At 27.2% G+C, this 21,586-nt stretch overlaps 1 protein-coding gene across 1 annotated transcript in view; it reads right to left on the reverse strand.

Moving 5' to 3' along the window:
- Positions 1 to 21,586, reverse strand: part of Slik (Sterile20-like kinase) — a 36,082-nt gene that overhangs the window by 3,196 nt on the left and 11,300 nt on the right. The window contains exons 2-16 of the mRNA XM_011503882.1: positions 17,219 to 17,876; positions 16,018 to 16,182; positions 15,339 to 15,537; positions 14,990 to 15,120; positions 14,237 to 14,560; positions 9,981 to 10,065; positions 9,108 to 9,271; positions 8,288 to 8,772; positions 7,710 to 8,221; positions 6,897 to 7,123; positions 6,325 to 6,630; positions 5,499 to 5,999; positions 4,897 to 5,283; positions 4,202 to 4,647; positions 3,678 to 3,990 (exon numbers count right to left, since the gene is read on the reverse strand). Coding sequence (XP_011502184.1) covers positions 3,678 to 3,990; positions 4,202 to 4,647; positions 4,897 to 5,283; positions 5,499 to 5,999; positions 6,325 to 6,630; positions 6,897 to 7,123; positions 7,710 to 8,221; positions 8,288 to 8,772; positions 9,108 to 9,271; positions 9,981 to 10,065; positions 14,237 to 14,560; positions 14,990 to 15,120; positions 15,339 to 15,537; positions 16,018 to 16,182; positions 17,219 to 17,377 — 4,404 coding nt within the window. The 5' untranslated portion in view covers positions 17,378 to 17,876. The remainder of the gene's footprint in view (positions 1 to 3,677; positions 3,991 to 4,201; positions 4,648 to 4,896; positions 5,284 to 5,498; positions 6,000 to 6,324; positions 6,631 to 6,896; positions 7,124 to 7,709; positions 8,222 to 8,287; positions 8,773 to 9,107; positions 9,272 to 9,980; positions 10,066 to 14,236; positions 14,561 to 14,989; positions 15,121 to 15,338; positions 15,538 to 16,017; positions 16,183 to 17,218; positions 17,877 to 21,586) is intronic.

Below are 21,586 nucleotides of genomic sequence, written 5' to 3' on the forward strand. Positions count from 1 at the left end.
ACATACATACGTACATACATACACATATATATAAATACATATTAGGCTAGAATAATTGATTTGAACAGAAAGTGAACTGATATAGAGCGTGAAAAAAATTAAAGCACTAACTGATTTTTTATGCTATGCAATTCTGTAGATAATGGAATCCACACAAATAGAATGGACGATACATTTTTATATCGATTTGAAAATTGTATTATAAACATTTATCCAATTTCTTTCATCGAGATAATTAGATTTTAATCAGTAAAAAGGAAAAAACATGAAAATAGTAAAGCATATGATGGAATGATAATATTGAGGAGCTGTACCTAAATATTTGTAATTCTAATTCTGTAGAAATGTTAATTTTTAATCCGATGAGTTTTTCAATTATTTTTCAAGTAAAAAATACATCATTCATCTTAATATTAAAATGTTTTTGAATCATCTTAATAAAAATAATATGAATTAAATGTTAACGCATTATTTAACATTTAAAAATTCAAAATAAAAATTGAATTTTATTGTGTTAGAGGATTGATTAGAGCAAAGGAAATAGGTATTTTTACACAATTATCTAGCTTATATGTAAAATAATATTTTTTTAATAATTCGAAGAGATAAAACTAATTAAGCTCGAATAATTTGCAAAAATTATTAAAGTAATTTCCACTAGATGATTTCTTTAATATTTTAGTTTCGTAAAGAGAAATTATGGAAATAAAAATTAAGGAAATAATTTAAAAAATGTAAAATATGCAAAATCTAAAAATATAATTTAAGTAGCATATAATTTGTATTACAAAAATATAGTTTAAACTTTCAATTAGTATTTACCCATTATTTTAATTTTTATAAAACATGAAATTACGTCGATTAGTACTATCTCGTTGCATCTAATGGATATAAATCCATGTTTTTGAAAGAATCCCATGACATTATAAGGAAAGAATATTTTGACTTAAGTAAGCTGCAATATTAAATGCATTGTGCTTGAAAACAAGTGCTGTTGGTCCGTTCAGTAATATTGTACACCTTTTAATTTTATTAATGCACTTGGCTACTAGAAATGTTAACGTAAGTGAGTTGAGACGTAGCACAATTAATACGCAATAAGATTACGATACAAAAAGTTCGTAAATAGTAAATAGACTATATATATTGCGATACCGGTTTTAACGTCGAAAGACAATATACATCGATTTGCCCATCGGATTAATCGGCAAGCCTCTTCGCGAAAATCAAGTACAGATCCTCTTAGGGAAGAGGGTATCGATTTAGCGAAATAAGAACAAGGTGACGGATGTGACATTAATTTGGTGGCGCCGGGGAGAGGAGATCGGGAGTTTTGCCGGTCGTATAATTTCTGGGAAGTGTACCGCCACCAAGGGAACTCGTCTCCGAGCCACCGAGGCGTAATGTCACCCGGGGTATGCTAAAAGGCGAACTCGGCGTGGAATGGGAAGGTGGTTGTCTACGCTTGCTCAGCGTGTCAGAGGAGTTGGAGGGTGATTTTGTAAAGGCGAAGTCAAAGTGGCTATAGCTTGTCAGGTAGAAACCGCTCAGGCGGGAGGGCAGATAGCCGCGGTAACGAGACTCCAGTGCTTCCATTTCCGATGCCAACTCCACCTCTAAGTTCTGCAGAACAAGTGTGCATTGCTCGTATATTTTCATTGTTATTGATCACGCAATTTTATAATATTGTCGCGGTGCTGAGATTATAAATATTGTCTCGCAGCCATTTTAAATGTCTGGCATTGTCACTTAATCTATCTATACCTACTGTATATTCATTATCCCTTTCTGCATTAGTTAGTTGACCTATAATTAGTATTATTTTTTTTATCGATAGCTCTGAAATACCGATAGTATAATGAAGCATTACTAGACTAACTTTAGTTCGAAAATGTTGCTAATGTTAATAAGGCTGTAAAAGGTATATTACAGTAGTTTAGGAATATTCAACTTTTTCAACTGTTATTTTTTTCGAGCAGTTTTCCAATCTTACATTATGCTTTAATTATTCAAAGATTTCCTTGCATAAAATTTACCTTGAAATAATGAAATACATTGATAATATATGATAAATTATTAATAATATTTCATTATTTGCTTACTAAAAATAACCGTTGTTATTTCCACTTATGATGTAATTTACGGGTGAATGCATCATTCTAGAAATTGTAAATTGTAGGATTGGAAAAAACCCAATTATTTTTACTAAAAAAAAAAAACATATAAATACATAGCATTTACATTTTTAGATAGTTTTCGGTGAGGTTGTGATGAGATTATGTAACTATTCGATCTTTGACCAAATAAACTGGATACACCGATGGCTGCAATATTAACGCAAGTATGCATAATTTACAAATGCACGATAAGATTTCTCTCCGTCCGATCACGTGCCACTTTCAAATATCAAATTAAATATTAGGTCGAATAACGTAATACTGTTAATAATCATTTTAATAAGAACGCAATATATTAATATAAAAATAAATAAATCATCTCGCATGATTTATTCTTATATTCAATAATTAATAAAAATAATGTTATTATTCTCAATCGCATATTAAATTTTATAATTTTATTCGTCTAATATATATTCTATTATTATTCAATAATATTGTTTATATTATTGTTAATAAAAGAATATTGAAAATGAATATGATTATAGTTGCATATATAAATGAATTAAATGGGCACGATATTAAATTAAATTGTATTTTCAGTACAATTATTTTCCTTCTTTTTCACTATTTGTTAGTATATCTTTAAAATAAATTAATTTAAAGCAAATTTGATCAAATTTTATAATGCGAAATAAGATTTAGTCTATTCTGAGCTAAAACAACTAAGCCATATAAAAGACACAGAAAATTTTCTTAAACGTGCTAAAACACTTGAATAATTTTTAAAAATAATTAATTATATGTAATAATTATAAAAATTTTAACAGTTAACACGATCTATTTTATTATAGTGTTGAAAAAATTATCAATAACATATATATATTTTGAATTTGTTATTATTTTAATAATTTATAAATGAATATAATTACGTTATTTAAGAAATATGTGCAATGAATTTGCATAGTTATTGATTAGCTATAATTATTTATTAATTTAAAATCAATTAGATTGCTTGAAAGAATATCTTTATTATTAAATTGTTCAGAAGTATTATTTAATCTTTATTAAACTAATCCTTACATAAACATTTATATTATACTCAAAAATATTATTTGTATATTTAGTAGCATTTTTCATTACATATGTTAAATTTTTAGCATAAAAATGTCAAATGTACAAAGATCATTATTTTATTTTTTTTTTTATCTAAATATAAATAAAAGTTACGTTTATATATATAAGTAATTTGTCAAATTTTAAATGTACATTATAAACTTTATACTATTAAAAAATACAATGTACAAGACATAAATTTTCAACTCTTACATTATAAAGTATAATTTTTTTTATATGGAAATCTCGTTTTCGTAATTATATCTTATTTCTTTTCACATAAAATAAAAAGCCTTTTAATTCATTTATATATAAATATATATACATAAATAAATGAAAAGGCTATATATATATATATCATGTTCAATTAACTTCCACAAATATGATAATTAGAAAAGCTATCATTTATTGTGCTAAAAAAAAAAAAAAAAAGCCGATACATACCTGCTTGCGAGGCTTAAGTAGGCCTTTCCATTCGCGCAATTCTTTCAAATATGCTTCTTCTTGCTCCTTTAGTTTGATTAATTCGTGCTCCATAAGCATTTTACGTTTCTCGTTTTGTAACTGCTCAAGCTCTTTAATAGTTGCATCACTCGACGCCCTCATCTCCTCCAGTTGACGTGCATGTTTTAACTCGAAGCGTTGCTGTTCAGCACGGTACCTCTTCTTTTCGTTTTCCTGGAACTTTTTGAGCTTGTCTCGCTCGGCGTCCGGATCTGATACCAGAGTCGACGACATCGAAATTCTCATTGACTCTCTATTCAATTATTCAATAAAGCATTTGCATGTAAAATAGTATTAAATCATTTAGTTATATTTGATATATTTTATTATGATTGATTAAAGCCTTGCTACTTTTATTGTAATATACTTTCAAATGAAACACTTCTGCATAAGCTGAATTTTTATTTGTACTGATATTAATTACTGAAATTTCTATTTAATTATAAGATACTTTGCAAACATACCTGAACATCATTTCGCGTGCCTTCATTTCATTGCGAATTCTCTTGGGCAAATTCCGTCTCTCGATTGTCTGTCTTTTGACTAATTCCTCTTCTTTACGTTGATTCATGCGTTTCATCTGCTCGAGCTCTTTTTCGTGTTTGATGAGCATCTGATGCCGTTGTAAAAAGAAAATATCCTTGAGTTGTCGTTTCAGTAATTGCTGGCGCTCGTGAATTTGGTGTTCTTCTAACTCCCAAATCGCCGACTCCCGAGCACGTAGTAGTTGCTGCTTTTGCTGCAGAAATTGACGTTCCATAAGTGCAATTTTCTCACGATGACTATCTGACAATCGGCGTAACGATGTCTCGTGGCTCTCATTCAGTTTTTCCATAAAGAGCTTTTCGCGCTCTTCGTGTTCTGCCTCTAACTTTTCCTTTCGTATTTTAAACGCGCTTTTGCGCTTTTCCTAAAAAATTAATCGTAATAGAATTTTATTATTTGAAATTGTTTTACTCGGTAAGATTTATTTGAATTTTGCCCGTTTTTTAATAATTTAATTACCGAATACATTTTCATTCATGTTTTTTCACAAATAAATATATATTTTTAATCAACACATATTTTTTCTTTCACTAAGGATTTAGAATTTTTCTATAATCGTATTATAAAGTTTATTCAGTTTCTAAAAAGTAAATTAAGATAACAAAGACACGACCTTAGGCATAAGATCAACCTCTTGTTTGAGCAGCCTCAAATCCTGCTTAAGGCCTTCTCTGAATTGCTTGAGCTCGCGCTCTTGTTCGGCTCTGATTTTTTTTGAAGCAAGTCTCAGATCAGCTTCTTGTTGTGCTTCAGCCCTATCCAGCTGTTGTCGCTGTTGTCTCATTAATGCTTCAAGATCAGCTTCTGCCGTGCGTTCGAGAAGCTGACGTTCTTGCTCGTTGCGTTTCTCTTGCTGATCTTTGTTAAATTGTGCTTTTAAGGATAAGTCCTGGAACTGTTTTTGCTCCATCTTCTGCAGCATCTTCAATTCTCGCAACTCCTGTTTACGGAATATTTGATCATCGTAGAATTTGCCGTTCTCATCGTCGCCGTAGATTACCTGCGTAAAATCGTAATTTTTCTTTAACCAACTCTCCCTTAATTTACCACATTAGTAGCATTAATAGGACATGTGCGTTTGCCCTATTTCATTTAAAAGCACGTGCTTTTAAAAACTCCAGCATCTTATTATGATTAAAAGTCGAAAATCCATGTGAACAAAACATAATTATGTTTAATTTTAAATACTTCAAAAGATAGTAAATTAAAACCTACTTTGGACGTAGTTGTTGTAACGACGACACCGTCAATCTCAAATTTCCTCGTACGCTTTCGAGTTTTTTTCTTAAGATTCATCATTTGTATCCTTTCGGCATCTTCTTTCGTCCTCCTAGGAATCTCGCGCGCGTACTCGGGCTTTCTACGCAATACGACCTCTTCGTCCATTTCAGACCTCTGCCCGGCTCCATTACTATTACCTACGTGATTGGTCTCTTTGTTGGAGCCCCGACTGTCCTGGCTAATAGTTGTCGATATTGACTCAGCGTCCGAGCGGTCGATACTTTTGCTGGGGGTGTGAGAACGCGTTGAACCCGAGTCACTTTGTGAGCAGCGCGTCGAGTTGGAGCCGTCATAGCTATCGGGTGAAACGCGCTTTTCTTTATTATGATTGCTGATGCTGTGTCGAGATGAGGTTGGCTTATTGTTGCTCGATGGATCTTTCGATTTAACGTGCGACTTCGTACCCATCAGTGTTTGATCGACGCTCTGTCTCACCTGAATATGCCCACGCTTAATTAGTAACTACAAAATATTCTTGTGCGATATAATTATACAACTCTACTAGCCACTCATACAAATATATTGAGGAAAAAAAAATAAGTTTTACTTTTAACATTATAAAGTTAAAATATTAATTAATATTAATGATAATTTAAGTATCTATAATTACTAAAGTAAAATGTAATTAAAAGAATTCACCGAAATATTTTGTTAGTCTGCTTATTAGAAGGCAATAAATTTACATTGATTTTACGTTGCGTATCTCCTCTCTCCAATCTAATTCTTAAATATATCTTAAAAGATTAGAAATAAAAATCACCTGTCCGTTCATTAGCTTTTTTGTTTTATCATCGTCGATAACAGATCCAGTATCCAGAGCTGACGAGTCCTTAACTTGCTCGCGTTCATCGCCTACGGTAACAACGGATACGTGACTAGTATCCTGTAACAGCTGCTGATTATCCTCGATCGCACTAACTATGACGACTTCCGATTCATCTAGACGTTTACCGATCTTCTTACCAGACAATTGATCAGCGCCAATTACTATTGCTTGCTCTTGCGGCGTGTATTCGAGACTATCTAAGCTTGTGAAACCATCGTCTTCGGCGGAACTCTCGTTCACCTTTTATTCACAATATTCAGAATTTTTTATTTGTTAATTGTATTATTATGATTTTATAAAAATTTGTGTTATAAAAAATATTCTCTAAAATACCGTGACAATTCTACTATAATTTATGTATTAGGTATTTAGTGATTTTATTTTTTTAAATGCCATCTAATCAACGAAAAATAATTTAAATTCATCATTTTTTATAAATTTCACTTTAAATTTAAAAATAAATTGTATTAAAACATTGAGATGGAAAGAAAAATGACAATGCCTACCTGAGTTTTATTCGTTTCGTTAGCAACAATAACAACCTCGGATGAAGTGCGTCTCGGAGGTGGTGGACTTGCAGTTGCATCGATCAGTACTGGCGGATGAGTTGTAACTACGGTTACCTGACTGACGTTACTTGCCAAACTATTTGATGGATCTGGACTGTCCGACGTTATGCGCACGGTTGTTGATGTATTCGCCCTATGCTCCATTTCCAACTTTTGAGGCGCCCCTAGGCAAACAATAACAATTATTGTTAATCTATTTAAATGCGTAGTTGTAAATTTAAACCTATTGGTGAAGTAATTTAATGATTTATAAATAATAAGAAGTATTGTTGAATTAAATTTAAAACGGCAATCTATTCATTGAAAAATTACAATGTATTCAATCAATGAAAATTTAATTCATCTCCATGATTTAATTATCTTTTTTAATATACTGATGTTGACCGATAATTTTAATTGTAATCATAGAATTAATTGAATTTAAGAGAATTGATATTTAATTTTAAAAAATAATAATATAATATTAAATAACTTCAAAAAAGAATATCTCAAAAATTGAGAGTTATTCAGTTATGCAATTTATTTAAATATTATTTTATTATATATATAAATAATAAAATAATTTGAAAATTGATTGTTATTCCGTGAATACAATATATTGTAAAAAAAATTTCCATTTTAATTACTGTCCTTAAACAATTATTATATAGGCAGATAGAGCATTTAGAAGAATGTCGATTCACTTTTAATAAATAATTATGCACCACAAATTTCTATAAATTAATGCTACTCAAGTGCACGATCGTATACCAGTGATAACGACGATGTTATCTCCACTTGAACTCCTCGATATGTTACTCTTGATCGGCGTGGACGTGATGACAGATACGTTAATACCCGCATTTTGGTTTTTGGATCTATCGACCACATCAGGGGCAACATTCTCACGGGCGATTTCGGTTTCTACATCCGACAAATTTTCAAGGGAGTCGTTACGCGATGAGCCTTCACTACGGCACTTTGCGTCCTCGTCGTTGATCCTCTTAAGGAACACAGTAGACGCAATATCGCCCGTCGACGAACTCATTTTAAGAGGACTTCCACCATCTTTGCTCGCTGACGCGAAAAATATTTGATTCTTAAGCTCGTTCATTTGTTGCTGGTGCTCTTTGCCCGACTCCCTTAAAAGCTGCTTTTCCAACATAGCCTTGAGTTTTTCCTCCACGGACTTGCGCTTCAATTGAAGACTATGGCGACTGATTTCATCTGATTTGCAATCGTTTGGCGAACGGTTCCAATCAGTCGATGATTCCACTTTAACCCTTAAATATTTAACATTGAAGATCGTTTAATTTCATAAATAATTTTATTTGTTACATCTACGTTACCTATCCTCTTCAAATGAATTCTGCTTATCCATGTTTGATTTTCTCAAATCCTCTTCTGTACCGTTATCGGGCTTGATTGGCGCCGACTTACGCTTCTCCTCTACGCTAATTTGTTTAGCCTTATTCGATACTATCATTTTGTCCTCAACACTTTTGGACCTCAACGGTTGCTGTTGATCTTTGACCAGAGATTTTTCTGACGTAGTCAGATTATTCGTATCCGAATCGCGTTGCTGCTTAATTTTGCCGTTTGTGACTTCCTGCGACTCTTCCTGCACCTGGGACCTTGTTTCGGGCTGCTTTTGATCGTCCTTGGCCGTATCAATGGGACTCAACTTTTTACCAATTTTCGAAACCATCTCAATATCATTTCGGCTCTCCTGACGTGTAATCGAAGGGGGAAGAGGTGCCGGACCTTTGTCTCGAGACAATCGCCGCTCGCTCAATTCGTTCGGGGCGACTGCAACGGTCGGCGGCTTCGGTGCCTACGCGCAGAAAATCATCCAAAGTTTATTAGTTCCAATATCCATTTATTTTATTTATTTCGTAAGCTAATGCTTAAAAGATTTAAACCTATATCCCTTGGTCTCATTTACTTTTTTATTTTCTTTGTTTATATATAATTTTTACTTACATAAGTCGATTTTTTAATTGAAAAGTGATATATAGTAAACCGTTTCCAAATTTTACTCATTAATTTATTAATTATTATAAGAATTTCATATTGTATAAATCCATTCAATTGCTTTAACTGTTCTGATTAAAGTTTTGTAATTATATGTAATATTTAGACTTAATCGATATAAAATAAATATCTTACTGGTTTTTTCTCCACAGATATGGGTATATTTTCCTTGGATTCTGCTTTTCGTAATTTTTTACTACGTTCTTCTTTCTCACCATCTCTATTAATTTCTCTTTTATTACTCTCTTCTCTCTTCGCTGCACTCGCCGGTACTATGATGGCTGTCTCTTTTTCTGTGACTGTAACAAAACGAATTTTTTAATAATAACAATCAATATTTTTTGTAATTGGTATATATTACATAATAAAAATTATATTACTAATTTCATATTATATATGATAAATAAATTATAAACATTATATATAAACTTAGAATCATTACAGTATAAAAAAATACTTAAATAAAAAGTTACGAAGTTTCAAGTAAATTAAATTTAATTAATTAAGCGCTATACAAACAGTATTGTCATTTCCAATGTAGGATATAATGTTTAAATTTTTGTGATTACTTCGTTATAATTTTAAACATTTTATACGTGATAGAACATATAATACTATAAATAAATCATTAAAGATTTTTATAATTAAATTATTTCTATAACTTTATAATTCAGTTAAGGTACGTATCATTTTGTTTAATTTTTTAGGTTTTTAAGAGTGCAAAAAGTAAAAACTACTACTATAACATTATTTATCAAATAAAGTAATCTTATATATAAAATATATAAAATTTCAGATTTAATTTTTATGATAATTTTAATTCAATTCAAAAAGCTCGTACACATAATATTTTGCCATCTTACCACATAAACAATTAAAACATGCCGTATTCGCGAAAACAAGATGTTAGTGATACTTTTTTTGTACGAATATATTAAATAAAATATCCAAATTTCAAATTCGAAATTATATGAATGTTCTAAATCATGTTTACTATTCATCTTTTACCTTTGACGTCATTGTCGCTGCGGACAGATACAGAGTCATCTCCGATTTGATCCAATTCCAGGGGAAGTTGCGACGTGCGTTGCTCCTAAAAAAAATTATATTATAATGGCGGAAGAAGGCGATATTAACTTCATAATAGAAAGAATTAAATGAAATAAAATAATAAGAATTTTGTAGAACGTCAGAGGAATTGTATCAAATAAGATATAAAAGCAAAATTGTTTTATTCTAAATATTGCGAACGATGATATTCCTTTGCCGTATGTCCTGGATAATATCATAAATATTCATTTTTCATATTAGAATTAGGTACAAAATTTTTATAATAATTTATTTATCATGGAAAATTGTAGGTAGGTATTATTTATATCAATTAGAAGTGAAACAACATTTTTTCACATTTATCTAAAAAATACTAAAATATTATTAAAAATAAGATTTAGTTTAATAGATGCAAAAAAAATCAAAGACAATAATAGTAATTTTTTCATGTTTTAAATAATATTTAATTATATGGAAGCTTTTGTATTCACTACTAAAAATTTTATTTCTAAACGTAAAATTTATACTACAGTATTAATTACTAACGATTAGTTACAGAATTATTAGTTAAAAATAATTATTTTAATAAAATTTTATTAAAAATTATTATGAAATTTTGGCTATTTGTAGCGATGTATGTTTAAATATTTATATTCAGATTAATTAATGGTCCATAAATATCTTGTATTTAGCAGCTTAAAAAAAAAGATTTACACAATTATAAATACAAAATTATAAAAAAAAGAATTATATAATGTGCACATAAAATAAACTTGTTTTATGCATTCCCAAGCAAATATTATAAAATATTTATTTATGGTTTCTATATAAAAGTGACAACCCTCATTTACTTAAATATTTTATTTAGTATATTTCTATTTTTTCTAGCCTCAAATTTATATTCGGTTGATAAAAGATAAAAATACCAAAACATTAAATGTTAAAAGACCGTTTAGATATTAATAAAAATGGATACTTATTTTCTTATTTATAAGTTTTTTATATAATAAAAAATACATATTATCAATCATAACAAAAAATTAAATTAGTAATTAAATTTGTACTAAGATTACAAATTAAAATTCACTAAATGAAAGATTAGAAGCTTATTAATAAGCTTTGTTATTTACAATTTTAAACGTAATAAAAAATTTAACTAATTTTGCAAATGTACTTAAAAAAATGTTAATCGTATTATTAATGTAAGAATCGCTAACAAACAAAAATTCAATTTACCATTACTAAGTTGCAATAATACATAATTTTAGTATAGAATAATTTAGTATACATTAAAAGTTGCTAGGTAATTAATCTTAGAACTCCATATTTTTATTATGTAGAATATAATAAAATCAATAAAAGTGCATAATAAATTCACTCGTGTACACACACAACACACGAGCACGCAAAAATAATAAAGAACATTATTATGAATCTTGAAGCTTACTAACCTGGCAAACGCACGGGTGATGGGGCTGGCGAGGCCCAGGTGAGCCGCATGCACAGCCAAATTTTTCAATTACAACAATACATTCACATTTGTTTATATTATATAGTCAGTAATCGTATTTTAGATACTTTTTCATCTTAGAAAAGTTAATTTATTTAATATAGTTCAAGAGAAAAAATAAAAAATAATAAACCTCGAAAGGCAGGTAGTTATTATTTATTAAGTACAATGAATATGTCATTAAATGAAAATATGAATCATAAATAAAATCTAAAAAAGCTTAAATAGCTCAATAGACGTATGTAAATAAAATTATATCAAGGAATTGAATACAAAATATTACTTGCAATGTGTGTGCCTAAGAATAAAGCAAATATTTATGCTTTTCTTTTCGATTGTATTATATTTATTTTTACTTTAAAATCATATTTTTACAAGATATATGATTCTATAACAATTATAAAATGATTGCTTACGTACTAAATTATTATCATGCAATTAACTGCTTATATAAACTCGTTATTTTTGTAATTTCATTCGAATACAAGTTTCATTTACTATAATTATATATTTCTAAATATTGAATAAATTTAAGTTCGTTGTTTCATTTCGGAATCTCTAAAAATATATAGATTTTTTAATAATAAAAGACTCTTACAATAATTTATAAATTTTTTATTTTAAAAATAATGAAATATTGACTTCGAAATATCATTTAAAACTGTTGTTTCTCATTAAAAAAAATGTATGAACTACTATCCCTTGTATTCGTAAACTTTTAAAAATATTGATAAAAATATTATTCTAGTATAAATTCTAAAGCTTATTAAAATTAATCATTTATTTATTTATTTATAATTTTAAATTATCGAGTTAACAATAAAGTTTATAAATAGATGAGCTTCAATTTTCTAAAATATTTTTTTTTTCAAAAATTCTATATGAATAATTACATGTATTTAAAATACTAATTTAATTTAATTATCTTGTAAATATACTATAAAAAGTGTTGATATTTTGAACATTTGAAAGCTTTATTGGTAATTACTTTGCCTAATATGGAGACGAATATTTCATTTATAGACAAACAAAATGAACAAATAAAACAATATAATAACAAATTTTTGAGTTATACAGTACGTGTATGTACGTAGATGTGTGAATGTGTGCGTATGTGCAAGCGCGCACGCGCGTGAGTTAGTATAGTAATACCTTTCCTAAGTAGTATAAAAATGATAAAAAAAAAAGAAAAATGACATTTCTGAAAGTAGCAGATAAGTATAATATACACCGAAAAAAAAAATAAACATAAATAACAATTAAACGTCGTTCATCACACAATTAACTTTGCAGGCAAAGCAGGACATGACTGACTGACTCTTAGTAAATAGCGCAATAGAGTCACTGGGTAGCAGCTTACCAATCCGCTGATATTGTTCTCTGTGCTTTTTCGCCTTTTTAGCCTTCTAACGTGTAAGCGTGTAAAAACAAGGCACATATACGTAATATATTAATATTAATGAATTATTAAATTACATTAATTCAGTACAATTTATTTAGAGTTATGTGAAAGTGCATCTCAAATTATTTCGCACAAAAGTCCACATTCTATTATTATTTACACAACGAAAATTGTAATTTTTAATACTTATGTTTATTCAACAGCTTAAAATTCTTAATTATATTAATTTAAAGGATTGCATGCAGCACAAGATTCGATTTATAAACTTTTTGCCATTATTAATATGTAATAAATGTTAAAATTGTACTTATATTATTATTTTAAAAATAAATATAAATTGTTAATGCATATTGTTTGCTTTTATATTTATTTTATCATAGAATATAGCACTGAAAATTGTGAAAAACAATATAAATATTATGGATAAATTTTCCATTATTTAATGTTAATTTAAAAATAAATATTGTCATATTTCATTTAAGAGATTTATATTTATATCAAACTCGCATCTAATATTGATTTCATAATTTGAATATTTCATCCTTACTTATGTATAGTATTTGAACTGTTTTTAAAAAATTATAGCAATTGTTAAAGCTAATGTTTTTTAATAATATTTTCAATCATATTTTCAATATTATAAGTCCCGTTATTTTACAAGCTAGGAAAAATATAAGCAATGAAGTCATTGGCCAATATTTACAAAGATTTCTTATAAATGTATATGTTAAATACTAAATCGTTTTTAAATATTTATGTAATTATTAAAAAATAAAATTGAATCGAGTAAAATTTCATTCAATACACATCAAACAACATGCATACTTAATATTACTAACTGTTATAACAATGGTTTTTTAAAAATATTTATAACGAATTAGATATTAAAAATTAGATATATAATTAGTTATTAAAAAAAAATGTTTTAATATAATATAATTGAAATTTATGCTTTGTAATATGAAAAGTATCGAAAAAGAATCACATCCTTTGTAAGACTTTAAAAAAAATCAATAAAATTTACCTAAAAACATTTAATTTTCAAATATGAGTATATCAATAATATATATGTAACTGCATACCTCACGTCTGTACTCACACATAATATACATTATATATTACAAGTCATAAAATAAAGTAGTTATAACTTATGTAATAAATATTGTTTAGAAATCTTCAAAATTTATTAATGACAAAAGAATTTATTATAATTCAACTAAATCATTTCAAGAATAGATACCAATACGATTGAAATATTCTACAAAAATCACAAAAGATGTATCTGAGAGAAATAATGCATACCTCAGCTTCGTCGTCGACTAATTCTTCTTCAACTACATCAGCTTTGTATTCGAGTAATAAATCTCTGATCGGTTTCGAATCCAAATTTCGACTGATAAATGGATGCTTGAGCAGCTCTTCAGCAGTTGGCCTCATCGACGGATCTTTTATTAAGGCCTTGGCAATAAAATCATTAAAATCCTTACTCCAGCGGTTTGGTTGCTCAAGTTTCGGTGGATCACTTTTTTGAATTTTAAGAAGTACGCGCATAGGAGACATCTCATGATTTGGTGGTTCCATTTGCGCAAACTCTATTAAAGTTATACCAAGTGACCAAATATCGACCTATAATCATATATTTTATTAACATATCTAATTATTGTTTATTAATGAAATATTGTACTTTTTGACTCTTAGTAATAAATTTATTAAGAATGAATATGTATGTTTATAACATCATTCAAGACATAATAGTAAAATAATAATTTTCATAAAATAAAAATTTTGCAAGAGGCTCTAGCTTATTATTACATGACTTTTACATATCATTTATCTTTAATACTTTATATTGCATACAAATTTATATTTAGAAATTAAAATTCATTTAAAGACAAACTAAATGACTATAATTTACGATTATTTAATATACAAAATAATAAAAAAATTTTAATAAATATTTATTTATTTATATCCAAAGCAATATAATAATACACACGTGTGTGTGATTATGAAGAATAAAATTTACTTTAAACAATTTAATATATTTTAAATAACCTTGAAGTCGTAAGGATTATCTCGAAAAGTTTCACATAAAACAACTTCTGGAGCCATCCAATAAGGAGTACCAATGAATGTATCGTGCTTTTGTAATGTGTACTTATTTTTTGCAGATACACCAAAATCCGCTATAATAAACAAATTCACAATAATAATTGAGAATGCTCATATTTTCGTATAAGTTAATAATATAATATAATTATATAATACTTTATAACTTATTTAAACAAAAAAAAAAAAAAAAAAAAGAATAAGAAAAATTTGTTTAATAATAAAAAAAATTGTTAAATTAAATACGTTATCATAAATTCTACTTATGTGAACATTAATTTATTACGTGACTCACCTATTTTAACACCACCGGCCATTGTCAGCAAGACATTTCCCGCCTTCAAATCCCTATGAATGACCTTAGCTTTGTGTAAAAATGCAAGACCTTTAGTCATATGCTGGCAAACATAGGCTATCTGGAGCTCTGTAAGTGCTTTCTCCAACTCTACCATAATCGAGTCTACAGCACCTCCATCACAATACTCGATTAACATCTGAATAAAAATTAATATTAAATACATAAAAGAATCGAAAAATAAAAAATATATTTCGTTCGAATTAGTTCGAATTGTGATTGGATTTGTAAGTTTTTTAATTAATAAAGTGATAAGGTTTTGAAATTTACTATGGTTAACTCTTTATATACAATTCTTTATATTTACAAACTCTTTAATTTTGTGCATAAAGTAAGAAAAAGAAAATAATATATTTATTAATTTTAAAGATTATTGAATTTTATACGTATTTAGTTTTCGTAACTGTTGCAATTGTTCTTAACCCATTTATAATTTTCATATGGAAAATAAGAAAAATATTATAAAAATAAAAGATTAAGCAAGTGTAACTATTTAAACAATACTTTAAATACCTATAACTAATTGAACAAGTAAAAAAAATTATGATATCATATATAATTACTATCTAAACGGGCTTTTTATGGACAACAACTTGTAAACATACTTTTTGTTACTCACCCATAATTTACCCTCGATAAAGTAGGCCTCGTGAAGTTCGACGACATTAGGATGCTTGCATTCTGACAGAATGTCAATCTCAATCATAAAGTCACTTAGGTCGTCTTCTCCTTCTAATGCGCACATTTTCGCAGCAGCCAGCTGATGCGTTTGCTTATGCTGAGCCTATTGATAAATAATAACCATAATTTAGAATTAATTAATTAAAATTACAAGTTTAGTAATCTTAGAAAGTATTAAGATAAATATTTTCTAACTGTAAATTATAGAAAGCAGAATATTTTGTGGTCTGCGAGAGTAAAATCCATACTTATGTATTTTAAAGTAATATGAATATTAGCAAAATGTATATAATATAATATTTTTAAGCCTTTTACAATATTTATTTAAAGCTAAAATATATTATACTAACTGTAGTATATTAATTTCAATAAATAAATATTTAAAGAAACAATTTTTACGATTGGTATGCTTACATTTTCTCAAAGATAAACGTATTTATTTGATATTAAATAGCTATTTTTAATACGTTTTATTACATTAGATTGCGCTGTTTCCGCTAGAACTGTAATGAATAATAGCAAATGAGTTATAAAATTATTCTTTTATTATTCAATAAAATAAAACAATAGTATGATTAACTTTTTTAAAAGTCGTTCTCTTAAATTTGATAACACACACACACATACACACACACACACACACACACACATATATAATAACTAATGGACAAAGTGAAAAGTTCTTAAACGCTAAATTTTATAAAATAATAATTTTATACGTCATTTTAAATTATGGGCAATAGAAATCACCTGAAGCACAACAATTTTAAATTCTTACCGTCATTAATTAAGAAGTGGCTTATACGAAATATTTTTTTTTATAGATCAAACAAAATCGTCAACATGGAAGCATATAATCCAATTTTGTACGACCTAGGTCAAATGACGAAGCCCTACCGATTATTCCGCAAAACTAATTTAAATAATTAATTATCTAACGTTATCATTAAAAGCCAATAATAGAAATACGTAGAGACTATTTTAATACATAAGATTAAAATAAATTTTCGAATACAATATTGAATATTGAAAATATTTTGTCTAAATCTTTACTATCGATACTGTACTGCTTGTATAAGTCTTTGAAATTCAATTAGTCTGTAATCTTAGATTAATTGTTAATTAATTACTACTTTTACCTTATAAACTTTTCCAAAGGCCCCGTCGCCAAGCTCACCAATCATGTCCCAAAACTCCTCCGGATTAACGTCCATTTTTATATTGTTATACAGTTTTTTCTTTTTAGCGTCATTGCCACCGAAGTGGAATGCTTTTTTTAGATTTGACAAAAATGACATTTTGATTAACTATATGTTTTTTGAAGCAACAATTAATGACAAATCTTCCAAATTAATCTATTATAACACAAACACTTGTACTCCACCACGAATTAGATTCAACTTGCTGCGTTGACTGAACGGAGCATTCGCAAATTAAATGCAAACTGTAAGGCATAAGAAGTCCGTCATGCTAAATAAAATACCATGAATTCATTACTGCCACTACATTTATCCATGCAATGCAGACCAATTAATAATCTCAATTTGGTCGATCTCATCATTATCATCTTCGTCATTGTAGTTATTGTCACTAGATATCTCCTAATTTACGGTGGAGATTGTCAGTTACCCTCAAATCCCCACTGGATAGCCGGGGATCTTACCTGATCTCTTCCGCATTTTGAAAAACTCTTTCTCTTCAATACGACAATCGTTCTTTTTTAGATACCAGTACGCTACCATCCATTAGCCTGCGCCAATATCCCATCTCAAATGCATACATCACTAGCTGGGATAACTGAAAATTAAAAGGATATCATTTGAAAAACACTCAAAACATAATATTTAATGATAGAAAGTATGGTATAATATAATGGATATACAATAACGTTAATTCCTTCAATTTAGTCAATTTTCAATATTATACATTAATATTTTAAAGAGGTAAATAATTAATTTTTATATAAATCGAAATTTAGAAATTTATTAATATTGAATCAAGTGTTATATGTCAAATAATAAAAAAAAATTAAAATATGTGTGCATTATAATAATAATTATATTATATAATGATTATTTTACAAATTATCTTTATTTAAGTGAAATCGATAAAAAGCATATCAATCACTAATCAGAATACATTAATGGATAGACATTTTTAAATTTATTTCATAATAGATTAATTTTAATTTTATGTTTAACGTCATGGATAAAATATGATCCATACATTTTTCTTTTATATTCAGATTACAACTTTATTTTTAATGTAGAACATTTAGTATTATTATGAAATTTCTAGAAATATTGAATATATGTCTAGATATTTTTCTAACATTACATCTCCAATATATAAACATTCAGTACATTGCTACTATAATTTTTACACAAAATTTGTGTTTCATAAATGATTTCAAGGTTATTTTAATAAAAAAGAATAAAAGTTAATATTACTAGTAAGAGAAAAAAACATATAAAGATTATAAATACAAAAATAATTGATAATGAAAATGGAAAAAGTACAAATGAAATAGATGAAATTAGAACCAATATCTATAACAAGTATACAAATTACACTTATATCATTTGCAATTAATGGTGATAGTAACTATTAAATATAATAGATATACTTTATTAAAATATAAAAGATATAAAAGATATATTTTATTAAATAAATTTTTTTAATAACATAATTTTTCTTAATATTTTATATAGAATATTCTAATTGATTACAATTACAAATTACATTAATTTAAAAGTATTATTCAAGGTAAGCTATTTTGAAAGCCACATATAGTGAAATATGCTAACAAATTTCATACAAAGATTATCTGTAATAATTATATAAATAAATTTTGTAATGTAAATTTTTAATTTCGATAATACGAGAAATTAAAAAAATAACTGACCTATATCCAACACCATATGTAACGATGTATCTGAATTTGAAACAATTACATGTTACTAATTTGGTACAACTTAGAAAAATCTATGCATTATTACCTTATCAACGAGTCTTTATCGGAAAAGTAATAAAGAGTTAACGTGCAAATCTTGAATATATAAGTAAAGTGTAGAAAGGGGGACATCATCGCACCTCATACTTATACTATACTTGCAGTCGAGAGAAATTACGAAAGGTAGAGAGATATTCGTCTAAGCGTAAAAATGCCAATGAGCAGAGAAAATTAGGACGTATGTTTCTTAAAGGCTAAGCGTTAGTTCAATAACCGAAGCCTTTACAATTATTAGTCGACTCTTACCTCGTTAATTTTTACCAAATTGCACCATTTTTTAAAGAAAAGTTATTTAATGCTTTTTCAAATAATTTTTTTGCTGAACTACTTTTAACAATAATATAAAATGTCAAACAATAATGATACATACTTTAATAAGTGAGTGCTAAATTATAAATTATTAGAAAAATATTTCAACATGAAAATTATGTTTTTAATAAACTAAACATAATTATTGTACAAGAATGAGAAATAGCATTCACTTTAATATAAGGTATTTTAATTTTCAGTAATATTTTTATCACATTGAAACAAATTGAATAATAAAAGATATGATAAAAGATAATTTGAAATTTGTGTACAGAAAATTGTTGAAAAATAATAAAAAAATCATTTATTGTTTAAATTGTATTCTTATGTAATGGAATGCATTTAATTTAAAATTGTTAAAAATATAACAATTCACAAAGTATAAATAAATTATTTTCAAAATGCTTAAACAATTTTTTGCATAAATGAAATATTGGATTTATAATAAATATTTATAATAACATAAATGAATTATTGGAAAAAGTTTTCTTTCAAAATATATTATTAAAATTTTAATCTTACTTGAAATTTTAATGTACGCATCGATTAATTTTATTAGTAGCAGTAAATTAACAATTATTCTCGAATTAAGTAACTAGAAAAAAGGAAAAAAATTGAGAATATAAGAAATAGATGATCACTTAGGAACGATGAAACTGCAGGTATTAATGTATTATATAATGTTGGTATTAATAACTAGACGAGTATGTAATCATGATCTTCTTAAATAAAAAGATTAGTCCCATTCCTTCACTAAAGCAAAGACGAAGATCAGTGCAACGGTACGCATGGGATCCATGCATTTTTAGGTCATAACAAGTGAAAACCCAGTGGTACCTGAAGGGCTTCCTCTTTCATGAGTAACTTTTTCCGTAATTCTTTCCCTCTATTCGCCTTTCGCATTTATTATACTTCGATCACACGAGCTGTGCACGCTCATGACAACGATTACAGTATGATTTACTACAGCTAATTAATTAAATTCTTTTGCTTGAATTGCATTCGATAAGAGCCACATTTTTACAATGTTACTGTCACTTTCAGTATATAAATAAAATAAAACAACCTATTTTATTCAAACATATATATCTTAAAAAATTTCATTTGCATGACTTTTAGGCAATATTACATTAACAGTTTTGCCGATCATTAAATAACGACACTTTCTATAATTAAAGAATTTACTTTGAGCAGCTGTAAGTGAATTTAGCATAGCCGTTCTATATCAATGATGAAAATGCTTTAAATTCCCATGTACAATTACATCGAATACATTAAACGTTATAACAAAATTTTTTTAATTAAAAGTTTAGAAAATATAGTAATACTAACTGAAATTGAATAAAAAATAAATATATTTGTATTAATTATTATTACAATAATAAAGAATCCTGAATTTTTAGATTTTAGAATGATTATAGCACAAAAAGCAAACTTTAAACGATTAGTATTGTTTGTTACTTTTCATAACAAACGTATAGGAAAATGAATAATGATCGATTAGATTAAAATTTATTTTTAAATTATGAAATTCGTATTGTCTATTAGAAAAGTAATTCATGAAATATATTATAATTTTTTTGTTGCAAATGATAACGCTTTAAAGCCAACAGCGTATATTTCAGTATCGCAGCATGATTTCAAAGACATTAAATTATCTAATATACACATTTTATCTGCACACCCTCACAAATACAAAGATAAAGATTTGAAGAGTCAAAGTTTTTTATTTTTTTCTTTCATTATAGCCATTATTCTCTTTCGCTGTATACCTTTTATAATAAAGCCGATTTACTGTGAGTAATTAAAACAAACTCTATAATAGCCATACTGAAGTGTTTGTAAGTCGAAAAATTAGGTTAACTATATTTAATTAAAAATCAATGAATTGAAGATTTTGTAATTAATATACATACACTGAACGAAATCTCAATATCATGTTTTTTGTATTATTATGTTATTATATTTTTAAATCAAAGTTACAATTAATTATTAATAATAATCAAGCAAAGTTTTCTTTCAGTGAATTTTCTTTCATTATTGTACGCGTTGGCTTACGAAAAAATATATACTTATTATTTTTTGTATGCATGACAATATTAATTTCTACTTCGAAATCGATTGAATTGGATCTGAAAGCAAGTAAAAAATTCGAATTATTATATTTTATAAAATATCTCTGTCT

This window comes from Ceratosolen solmsi, unplaced genomic scaffold (genome assembly GCF_000503995.2).
Source record: "Ceratosolen solmsi marchali unplaced genomic scaffold, CerSol_1.0 scaffold53, whole genome shotgun sequence".
In the NCBI taxonomy this organism is placed as follows: domain Eukaryota; kingdom Metazoa; phylum Arthropoda; class Insecta; order Hymenoptera; family Agaonidae; genus Ceratosolen; species Ceratosolen solmsi.